Source organism: Chiloscyllium plagiosum, unplaced genomic scaffold, assembly GCF_037043375.1.
Source record: "Chiloscyllium plagiosum isolate Xiang-an unplaced genomic scaffold, Cpla_swu_hap1 HiC_scaffold_22, whole genome shotgun sequence".
Taxonomy (NCBI): domain Eukaryota; kingdom Metazoa; phylum Chordata; class Chondrichthyes; order Orectolobiformes; family Hemiscylliidae; genus Chiloscyllium; species Chiloscyllium plagiosum.
The window spans coordinates 20,661,958-20,674,669 of NW_028270160.1; the positions used below are offsets into that span (position 1 = coordinate 20,661,958).

Sequence of the window (12,712 nt, forward strand, 5' to 3'; positions counted from 1 at the left end):
AGGAGGAGAAAGATAGACTGGAGAGTTGGGCAGAAAAATGGCAGATGGTTTTCAATCTAGACAAATGTGAGGTGATGCATTTAGGCAAAACTAATTCTAGAGCGAATTATACAATGAACAGAAGAGCCTTGGGAAAAGTTGATGGGCAGAGAGATCTGGGAGTGCAGGTCCATTGTACCCTGAAGGTTGCTGCACAGGTGGATAGAGTGGTCAAGAAGGCATAAAGTATGCTCGCCTTCATTGGACTGGGTATTGAGTATAAGAGCTGGCAAGTCACGTTGAAATTGTACAAGACACTGGTTCAGCCACATTTAGAATACGGTGTACAGTTCTGGTCACCACATTACCAAAAGGATGTGGACGCTTTGGAGAGGTTGCAGAGAAGGTTTACGAGGGTGTTGCCTGGTATGGAAGGTATTAACTATGAAGACAGGTTGAGTAGGTTAGGTTTATTTTCATTAGAAAAAAGGAGATTGAGGGGGGACCTGATTGGGGTTTACAAAAGCATGAAGGGTATAGACAGGGTGGATAGAGACAAGCTTTTTCCCAGGGTGAAGGATTCAATAAGGAGAGGTCACTCTTTCAAGGTGACAGGTGGAAAGTTTAAGGGGGATACATGCGGCAAGTACTTCACACAGAGGGTGGTGGGCATTTGGAACGCGTTGCCAGCAGAAGTGGTAGAGGCAGGCACGGTAGATTCATTTAAGATGGACCGATGCATGAATAGGTGGGGAGCAGAAGGATACAGATGCTTAGGAATTGGGCGACAGGTTTAGACAGTTGATTTGGGTTGGCTCAGGCTTGGAGGGCTGAAGGGCCTGTTCCTGGGCTGTAAATTTTCTTTGTTCTTCTTTGTATGAAAACAGGTTCTTTGGCCCAACAAGTCCACACCAACCCTCCGAAGAGTAACCACCCAGACCCATTCCCCCACCAATAATCACCCCTGATTAATGCACCTAATACTGTGGGCAATTTAACATGGCCAATTCACCTGATCTGCACGTCTTTGGATTGTGGGAGGAAACTGGAGCACCCGGAGGAACCCATGCAGACATGGAGAGAATGTGCAAACTCCACACAGACAATTGCCCAAGGTGGAATCAAATGCAGATCCCTGGCTCTGTGAGGCAGCAGTACTAATCACTGAGCCATCGTGTGATGATCACTAAATATTAACATCACTAGCTATGTTCACACTGATCAATACAAAATGGTGGTTATAATCTTTAAAGGCATTCAATAAAAAGAGAAACACTCAATACATAGGCTAACTGACCTTCAAAAACACTGTTCTGAACTTGCATAAGCTGATGTTGAAGCTGTTTTGTGGCCTCAATACATGAAAGTAAATGAACCTGTAAAGCAAAAACAAAAACAGAAAGCTTAAACAAATTTAAAAACCCTTGGAATAAGAACATCAGAAGATCAATTAATACCTCAATAATGATTTTGCAGTATTAATAACAATGAAGATGGCAAGTGTTCACTTTCATTATTCCTTTCAAAGTAATAATAACAACATCTGGAATCCACTCGTAGTTAAAAGCAAAATCTATAACTTACTCAGCTTAATGTCATTACTGTACCAGAATACCTGGATATCTTGATTTAATGGAAGATTCAAACTAAATGTTGGGGCAGGCAAAGTTAACACAGCAGAGACCAATTTGGGGTCATCACCACAGACTGCCAAATATAGGTAAATATGATATCAGCTCTTCAGCAGGTATGATGGGTTGGACTGAAGGGTCTGTTTCCGTGCTGTACATCTCTACGACTAAGAGTGTAGAATATATCAGCTTTGTGTCTGCAACAATCATAAGAAGCAGTAATAATTTAGAACTATAGAATCCATAGAAATGTTATGGCATAGAAAGATGCCATTCAGCCCATCATATCTGAGCTGATCAGAAGGGAAAACTACCTACCCATTCTAACCTCACCTTCCAGCAACTGGTTCATAGCTTTGCGGGTTATAGCACTTAATTTATAGTCCTTTTTCATATAGACTTATGTAATAGAAATTTATTTTTGGAAATTCATGATAAAATCTTGATGATATCTTGAAATTTATCTTGCAGCATTATATACTTCCAGCAACCAGTACTTAACGCAATAAAAGTTTGATGAACACCTATAAATTTTCTAACTAGATTACTCATGAAATAAAAGTTCAGATCTTCCCATCAGTGGTGCAGCAAAAGAGTCTGCTGCTGACTATGATTTAATGTTCCCACTTGTCTTTTTAGGCTGAAGCCTTTGGACGTTGCAATCCAATTCAAATCCAGTAATGACTGGGATCAGGAGGCCTACCGGTAGAGTATAACTGAAGTTAATCCACATTCCCCATTTTTCTCATGAACTGAAGACATGCCCCATAAGGTCTCTCTTCAGCTCATTGATTGGCAATGTTTTAAAATGTACTTGTCCTTAAAATTGAAAAGAATCATTTGTATTATATAATTAATGAATAGCATAAGCAGAAAATCTTCTTGGTCATCCTTCACAGCAAAGATGACCGTTCATTATAGGCTTCCAGTGGGTAGGTAGAAGCAAAAGAAAAACCATTAGAAAGGTGCAAAGCACAGATTTATTTGAAGAAACAATATTGAGGAAGATGATAACTGACCGACTGTTCGATGATGACAAACAATTTACTTGTTATTATAAGAATATATAAATTGGCTTGATTATTTTCCTCCTGCCTTGCGCCTCCCTCTCTCTTATTCTTAAATCATTCTTGCGTACAAGAATAGTTGATCTATATTTGTTTTTATGTAAAATTCATCAATAAAAAAGGTAAAGTGATCAGCAAGACGTGATGCAGTTGAAGGCTTCAATAAATATTAAAAGTACTTAAATTATTTAGTATGTTTCATTGTTTCTAAATGTTGAGATAAGTTTGGGTCCTGGCATGGAGTGCTAATACCACTTTTCATGGCACTTGTTTGATATCAGAATTAAATTCCTACACAGTAAATTTCCAATAAAAATGGTTGGAGCGGTTGAATATTGAAAGTTAATATTGAAATTTGTTCTAAAAAACTGAATTAATTCCTCAGTAAATACAACTATCCCATTATACAACCTTCATTAAACTGTCAATGTTAAAAACTATCCAAAAATACAAGTATCATAGATCCTTGCCTATTATAACAACCATACAACAAACCAATCACAACTTAAAGTAAAGCATGAAGTAACCACAATTTTAGAAATATAAACATCTGCAGTGTGGCAAATATGAAAAGAGTTTTTGGTATACACTTCAATCAATCAGTCATTGCCATACTACTCCTCAGTAAAATAAAATGATTCAACAAATAAAACTTTGAATCCAATATCTCAATATAGGAACTTTAAAAACCTTAATAGAAATCAGATAAATTAGATTAGATTCCCTACAGTGTGGAAACAGGCCCTTCGGCCCAACAAGTCCACACCGACCCTCCGAAGAGCAACCCACCCAGACCCATTTCCCTATATTTACTCCTGACTTATGCACCTAACACTACGGGCAATTTAGCATGGCCAATTCACCTGACCTGCACATCTTTGGACTGTGGGAGGAAACTGGAGCTCCCAGAGGAAACCCACGCAGACACGGGGAGAATATGCAAACTCCACACAGTCACCCGAGGCTGGAATTGAACCTGGAACCTGGGACCCTGGTGCTGTGATAATGTATTGCAAGAGTTTGATCAGAACATGAAAAATACCAAATAACTGCAATAGCAAATGGTCAACAAAATGTAATGAAATCTTCAGTGAAAGCCATATGGGAACACCATATTCAACAGCAACTGGTCGACTTAAATGAAACCTATGATAACATAACCACCATAAAAGGAAAAAGGTACAGTGGGCTGGATCTTCATCTTTGAGGTGGGAAAAAGGAGTTGGGATTTTTCCTCGCTCACCCACCTACTTTGTGAGAAGTGTGCAACTGAGCTCTCAGCCAAGAATGCAGAACAAGGTTTAGCTGAGAGCCCAGCCACCCATTAGACTGTTGAAACAGCTGAGCCTGTGGGAAAACATTGCCTGATTGACAGCTCCAGCCCTCTGACCTATGCTGTCAATTGCACAAATGTTTATTTCTACAAAATACATATCAAATATTTGCAGCATCTGCTATTGATACTGAAGGGGTCTGGATAATGGACAAATTTAATGTCCTGTGGTAAAAGCAGTTTCTTTTATAAAACAAGCAGGAATTTGCAAGTGAATGACAGGTTTTCATAAAACTATATAAACACTTCCAATTGTGACTAAAGGGTCCAATACAGTAGGCGAATGGGTATGGAAGTTTCATTACTCAACATGAAGGTTATAGACGTTCAGGTAGAGGGACATATAGAAGGCATGGGTATCATTTTTTTAAAACTTATCTTTCTCAAAGGTTCTGTAATCCAAACTATGATTCATTCCACCTCTTAAGGGCTGAGTGCCATGAATCCTTTAGCAGGTTTCTGACTCCATGAAGCAGAGGACTAAGCCATGCCTGTCTCTGCAATGGAACCGGTGAGGTCTAGTTGGCAGGATGCACTACCTGAACCAGATCACACTTAAAAAGTATGGAATTCACTACGCCAGAGGAAATAGACAGAATTTTAATTAGATACAGGTTAAAGGGTAAAGGGTAAAGGGGAGTGGTAAGGAAAGTGGATTTGAGGCCAAGGTTAGATCAGCTTTAATTGTATTAAATGGCAGAACAGGCTTGAGGGACTCCTGCTTCTAGTTGTTATGTAAATAGCACTGGTGAAAATCAGAAAACCCAGAAATGCAGAAGGGAATCCTGGAATAGGATCCCAGCCGCCATTTAGATTGGCGACTTCAACTTTGGTTGGGTCTGGTGTAAACGGCAGCAAAGCAGTGGAGGAGGGATGGCAGCGCAGGCACCGTTGGTAGTGATAAGCTGGTACATGACTGATGGACCCTCTAAGCTAAACTTTTTTTTCTTATTCTTAAGTTATTGAAAACGACACCAAATCATGGCAACAAATGAAAGCTTTTCACTATATTTTATTGTATTCTTACTATAAACACACGTCACTGTAAAAATCATTCATCATCCACTGAGTCTCCCTTATTCTAAGAAAATATGGCTCAATTGAACAATACCACATTAAATAACATATCACGTTACCACGTGAAACTGAAAAGAAATGGTATTATATCAAACTTCAAACAAAGTAAATAAGAATGAATCCCTGATTTTTAAAAACAAAGGAGGGCAATTAGCAGGATGGTGTGAGGTTAGCAAGCTCTTACTTCTTCTAGTTGCATAAGAAGGTTCTTTTGAAAAAAAGCCTACTAAAATGGATATTTCATTGGCAGCTGCTAAATAGAACTTTTGAGTCGAGCCAGAATGCACCCAAGCTCCTCACTGCTGCCAAATGTATTTGGAGATCTAAACCTGCCATATTGCAGATCAAAAGGTCCTAACACCTGTTACAAAAAGCCACAAGGAATGTCTGAAAAATACTCTGATCCAAGTTTGTGTTGAATATTTTTAGGCATATTTTAGGAGGCTGGCCCTTGAAATTGGGCTAGGTTATACTTGTTTCATGCCCTTTTCCAGGTGCAGCAAGGTCCAATTTCTACTCGCTCTGTACACTTATAAACATTAGTTCTGTAGTAAGGCTGTTGTAGCATGTAATGACTGTGGAAAATCTCCAATGCTTATTGGCATTGGCAAATCTTCCTATGTTCACAACAACTAGCATGGTTGCAATTGTGAGACATTTGGGTTCTTATTGGAATGGTTAGTTTGACTAATAGACTAAAAGTGTATAGTGGAGCAGTTTTGTTATTGGTATGGACTTTGATTCTACTAGCGGCATTGCATCAAACAGACTACATACTTACTTTACTTCATGTAAACATACTGCACAAATTAATTTAACATATTGTAGCCACATAGCATTACCAAAAACAAAAAGTATAGATGAACATCCTGTTTGTTTTATGTCATCTCTGTGTGGATTCTCTGTCTGCCTCCAAACAAAAAGTGCTATTTGCAACACTTGCATTTGCAGTCATTTCTGGTGGCTCTCAGAAATGGAATGCTTTCTTAATTTGGTTGGATGAAGTTCTTTCTCAGCCAGTATAGAGCACCAATATAGGTTAGCATTGCTTTGACAAAGATGATTTCCTTTCAGCCGATATATAAAAAAAGCTCAGTACCTCGCAAGATTATACACAACAAATTACCTTACAAAATGAATATGAAATGTCATGTATGTATCATTATATCAGTGTCACATATTTGTGTAAATACAATGAAGTTAATCTAAGAACCAGTCTATATCATGGAATGTTTCTTTGAATTGCAATATCATAAGACTAATCACGGAGAAATCTGTTCCACAGAAACTTCACTTTTTGCTGTTAATTGTTATTACTTTGCTTTCCTGCCAATCTGAACTGAGGCCTGAGGCCACATTTCAAAAGGAACCACACTAAAGTCAATAGCCAGCTGTAACAAACAGCATGTTTCCACAGGTTATTACCGTCATATTTCATGCTAAGTCATTTTTAACATTTATGCGAACTACATCTACACATTAAAAATAAACAATGAAAGCATATTGATTGACCTTTTTCAATAATGCATGATTGTTTGCAAAATTCATTTTAGAGGGTTTCTTTTCAACTGTTACTTACAAATAAATGCCAGAACAACACAGAACTACATAGTACAGCAGGGTCACATATAAATAATGAATAATCTATAACGAGAAAACAAATTGGTGTTTGTGACTCATTGACCATTGCTAATTATTTTGTCTTATCAAATGGCACGGGTGTTCTTGGCCAAACTTATCACCCAATGGTAATCATGTTCTGTACACATACCTTTCTAGCTATCTAACTAACAGTTAAGGATTTCATGGCTGGATTGTTTGACATGTAATTGACAAAACTCCGGAATAATTTTGAGCAATTTTTTTTGGAAACTCAATTTTTTTGGCTGCAGCCACACACACAAGAAAACAATTAATAAGTTTTCCATCAATCCAAATGAAATTAAAAAGATTACATCAATACTTTAATTTGACAATCATTTAACATTACAATGATTTAATACTTCATTAATGTAATAACATTCATAATGTTTTATTTATTCATGCAATGTTACACTTAAGTAACCCTAATATACAGGTTACAACATATTTATTAATTATTCAATTGTGATAGAAACATGATTAATAACAAACTAGCTGAAAGATTGGACTATCAATTTCACAGATATCACCAGAATTTAACAGTAGAAAAGAAGTTCTGGTTCTATTAATTTACTTTTCAATTTAATTGGTATGAAACATTTCATATTTGGGTGTACTGGAAAGATCTAAATAAAAAGTATTTTCCTGTTCAGATTCATGATATTGAATGCAGGTTTACTAACCTATTATATAAATGGGAACTGCAAGAGGTCAAAGAGTTTAGTACTATGTTTCTTTCCCTCAGTTTTCTCAAGAATTTTTCAATTACTCTCCTCTCCTGTTTCTACTTGAAAATATTACTAGTTTGTAAGTTCCAGTTGCTTTTTCCCTTGTTCAACAAAAAGGTGGTATGTGCTTGCCTCTACCAGGTGCCACTGGGCCTACAGCAAACAATGAATTTCATTGATACCCGAAACATTTTTAAAATTCTGTACAGGTTATACAAGAAATCCAAAAGTCATCAAAGAGAGGAGTCTCCATGGTTAACGTGTCATCTGTCAATATTTGGATGTGGATCAATTCTGATGTTGTAATATCTGTGACTCCATTGGTAAAGGTGAATGTGAAGTGCTTGTTGGGCACCTCAAATGTGTCTTCTGTTCTTGTATGGCCTTCACATTTGGTCCTTAATTGGTTCCACCCCTCCATCCCTCCTTTCATCATCTGTTTATATGTATAATCCTGTAGAAGATTTTTAGATTTCTCTTTGCATTAGTTGCTAGGCTTTTCACATTTTCTCTTGGCCCCTCTTATGGTGCTTTTCACAGCTCCTTTGAAGTTATATTCTAATTCTCACAAGTAATTGATACAGTAGTTAACATAGCTGCACATCTTTTCTTCACTAGTTGATTCATGCTTCCCCTTTGGCCAGTCTTAAAATGGGATCTGTTTTGTAGTATATAATTTCTGATAATGGCTCTCTCCTGAAAAATGAATGTGTCTTTCAGATGCTTCATGTGTAACTTCTAGCATATTTTTTCCATTTCCACTCTATCTCATCTTATGCAAACAGTTCCAATTAAGTTGAACTGAACCAATCTGCATAAGAATTATTCCACCAAGATTTAGAGGTTTATTTATAATTTCCCATTCTTATAGCATGTTCTTATAATTAAATATTTTGCTACTGAAATCCAGTGATCGTTGTCATGAGTAGATTAAGTTTACAGATACTATTGAGATTGGATGTTGTTCAATCGACAGATATATAGAGCTGACATGCAATCAAATGTTTCTAAATTACAAGTAAATATAAAATATGAAAGGACTATTCCATATAAAATAATTAGTAAAGTTATTCTTGGCATAATCTACAAATGCATTATTTTGTTGATACATGCACTTGATATGCAATATACAGTACTGCTAAAATCGTTTAGATGGTCATCTATTTTCAGTAAAATGGAAACATTAGCTAGAGGGCAAAGTTTGTAAAACACTGCAATGTCATACTGTCACAGGAAAATCACAAGTATACATGACTATAACGTTCCGCCCAGTGAAATCAATCAATTGATTACAAAACAAAAATCTACTGTTGCAACTTCAGGCAACTATTCCTTATTCTTCCTTTTTTTAAGAAATATACCAGCAATATAAGACAGAGTATAATTGTGAAACAGATCCGTCTGACTCTAGTAACTTAAACAATGCCTATTTGGTATTTTTAACTTCTTAAAATCTTACAGATATAGTCATAGCAACTACCAACAACAGACCAACATTTACATTACATAACTTTTTAAAATATTCCAGCTTTTGTGTGCAAAGGTCTTCAGTTCAAATAATTTAAAATAAAATTTGTTCAACTTTCTGTGGGTGATTAAAATTCACTGGCTAAATGTTTCTTTGATATTTACTTGCTTAATATTTATTTGCATGTCAAATAATTGAGCCATACAATTACCTTGGATTTGCGACTTAAATGGCTTAAGTTAGATATGCTTTGTTGACTCTAAATCAATGTTAATTTCATATATTTTGTATCTGTAGAATTCTCAGAGTTTGCAGAACAAATATAAATGCACCTTTCCTAACCAGAAAGAAGATAACAATGGAATAAGAGAAAGAAATACATCAAAGCAGATGTACTGGAGTGTGGGTTTCAAGTTCATTCCCCAAACAATGAAGTGTCAAAATAAGACATGGGGATTATCTTTCTTTTTAACTTTTAAATCATTCTCAACAAGATACATTTCTGTTCCACAAGGAAAGAAGGATCAGTTACATGTCTGTAGCAGTTTACTCTTAGTGGTTAGATCCTTTTCAAATGGTTTATTGTTTTACGAATAAAAGATGACACCCTTAAAATGATAAGTTAATATAAAATGTCAATTGCAGCATTGAAGGGAATCCTTTGCTGTGCAAACAGTATTTATTTGAACAACTCTCTTCAAAAGCTAAATTTGGCTTGAAGCATGTTAAACAAAGCAACCTTGATTTCTCGTTGATTGGGTGCATTTCCCTGAGTTTTCCCATGAGGGCCGCAGATTTGTGACTATTTCGGCTACAAAGATTGGCAATAGTGTTATTTTGCCCTTTGGCTGGAAATAGAAGAAATATTCTTGTTTGAGATGGTCAAAGAAATTCAAATAGATAATCTACTGCAATGATAGAGTTTTGTTTCGTTTAGAGTTGCTACAGGTGGCATGGGTAATGGAAAGACTTTGTGATTAAGTTCAGTTGTTCTAATAGTATATGCAATCAGATTGTAGCTTGCTACAAGGGAAAGAAAAACACCCTTGTGCATTTAAAATGAATCTAAAGAATGCTACTGTAAAAATTATTGTGATATTCAAGTTTTGTTTGATGTTGGGAAGGTCCTTATATCATTTAACTAACTCATACAACATTTCTGTTCTGAACTATGAATTGAGTGTTTTTCTAGGTTTATTTCCATGTTCCTCAAAACTTTAAAGAGCTTAAGGATACTGAAGAACAATATCACACGCCAAGACCAAAATTTCCTTGGAGCTGCTCCCATTCCAAAATATCACCAGAAAGTAAGGCAAAAGTCCTGCTCTGACCAATGTACAGCAGAGGATTGAGAACATCTCAGAGAAAATTCCCCGCCTCTATCCATCCAAACATCTTGAACTTGCTGAAGTAATGTCTCAAACAGACAGTAAGAAGTCCAATGACATAGTGTATCTAACTTTTAAGCGCATTTACATGAGAACTAGGAGCAGGAGTAGGCCTTTTGGCCCTTTGAATCTGCTCTGCCACTCAATAAAATCATGGCTGATCTTTTCATGGCCTCAGCTCCACTTATCCACCCTCTCACCATAACCCTTAATTCCTTTACTGTTCAAAAAATCTATCTTAGCTTTAAAAACCTTTACTGAAGTAGCATCAACTACTTCACTGGGCACGGAATTCCATAGATTCACAACCCACTGGGTGAAGAAGTTCCTTCTCAATTCAGTCCAAAATCTGTTCCTCCTAATTTTGAGGCTATGCCCTGTTATCCTCGTTTCACCTGCCAGTGGAAACATCCTTTCTGCATCTATCTTACCTATTCCCTTCATAATTTTGTATGTTTTTTATAAGACACCCGCTTCCCCCCATTCTTCTGAATTCCAATGAATATAATCCCAATCCAATCAGTCTCTCCTCTTAAGGCAATACCCTCAACTCTGGAATCAAACTAGTGAACCTCCTCTGCACCTCCCTAGTGCCAGTACACCCTGGCATACAGTATTCCAGTTGTGGCCTCACCAGCACCCTATACAGCTGCAACGTAACCTCCCTGCTTTTAAACTCAATCCATTTAGCAATGAAGGACAAAGTTCCATTTGTCTTCCTAATTACCTGTTGTACCTGCAGACCAACCCTCTGTGATTCATGCACGAGGACACCCAGGTCCTCTGCATAACAGCATGCTGCAACTGTTTACCATTCATTTAATAGTCCCTTTTATTGTTAATCCTACCAAAATGGATGACTTCACATTTATTAACATCTGCCAGACCTTTGCCCAACTCACTCAATGTGTCTATGTTCCTCTGCAAAGTTTCACAGTCCTCTGCACACTTTGTGTCATCTGCAAACTTTGATACACTATACATGGACCCCAACTCCAAATCATCTATGTAAATTGTGAATAGTTGCATTCCCAATACAGATCCCTGAGGCACACAACTAAGTCACTGATTGCCAACCAGAATAACTTTGTTTTAGAATGAAAGGCTAGCTGATTAAGCGCAAAGTGGTGGGGATTAGGGCATAATTTTTGGAATGTTTCAACTTTGAAAGCAGACAACTTAGAGATAACCTTTTAAAAGTGTATATGATAATATGGCTCAAAGGATTGAGTTGTGTAATCCAGCTCTTATTTCCTGTTCCTAAATAGTATGAAAGAGGTAGATGCTATGATGAGGAACTGTAAGGACTTTAACTAAGATGAACTGAATGATGGTCCTATGACTACTTCTTATAATCTTGAAACCTGTCCTCCACAGAAATCATATTCCTCTCATCCAGCTCAATTTCTACTGCGTGACAGTGAATTTTAAGAATCTACACTTGGACTGCTAAATGAACCACCAGACTGCCTCACAAATATTCAGCCTGAAACAGAAAATGTTTACAGCTGAATCCTGCGTTTTTATAGCTACATCAGATATGTGTAGGATTTTTGGTGGGTTTCTCATCAGGAGACGGAGCATGTTTCCCTCTGTACCTCACCAAATATGCTTCATTAATTGTCTACCTGCTCCTAAGGAATCTCCTAAGTCCAATTTCCGTCTAGTCATTCCTGAAACTACTCGCCACATACTGAATTTCCTGCAGTTCATAGGCATCACTCGTGCCATCTTTAAAAGCCTGATGTCAGTCAAGCAGTGTCAGTCTAGAACTGTCCTTTACGGTTCTTGACATTAGTCCTAGTCATTGCAGACGGGGAGTGCGTGGAGGGTTGGGGGTTGAAATCAGTACTCTGCTTTGTAGACAGGGTCCTGGATATCCTTCTGGATGGAGTGGTGCACAGGTTGGGCCTCCTCTTGCCCTAAGACCTTCAGTGGGTTCCATGACACCAGACTCATGCCAGTGTGGTCTGAGGTCTAACTTAAAGCAGTCTCAACCATCTGGAAGATTGCACAGCTCTGCAGGACAAGATTAATGTCATTCTCCACTCCACTATTGTAAATGCCACTATCTTTTTTCCAATACCTCACACTCACTTTCTCACTATTGCTCAATTTCTACAAAGACTCATGCTCTATCCACCCTCACAATTAGTTGACTTCTTCTCCCACGTACTCTTCTCCACCCAACCCCAAAATCATTAACCCTGCATGTCCTCTGAACTGTCTACCCAACTGAGACACCTCCCCACCTGCACCAAAAGTAACCATTGTACCACGCATTCTTGACTCCCTTAATACCTGCCTCTCTCATTCCATGAGGAAAAACAGCTCACAAGAGGGCAGAAAAACTCAACACAGGTGGTGTATTTCCTGTCATTTTGACTCACCACTTACTAG

The 12,712-nt window shown here is 37.5% G+C and overlaps 1 protein-coding gene across 4 annotated transcripts in view; it reads right to left on the reverse strand.

Annotated features, from left to right (window-relative positions):
• Window positions 1-12,712, reverse strand: part of LOC122561234 (uncharacterized) — a 297,608-nt gene that overhangs the window by 206,464 nt on the left and 78,432 nt on the right. For all 4 annotated transcript variants that reach the window (XM_087998832.1, XM_087998834.1, XM_087998833.1 and 1 more), the window contains one exon: window positions 1,277-1,355. In XM_087998832.1, coding sequence (XP_087854958.1) covers window positions 1,277-1,355 — 79 coding nt within the window. The remainder of the gene's footprint in view (window positions 1-1,276; window positions 1,356-12,712) is intronic.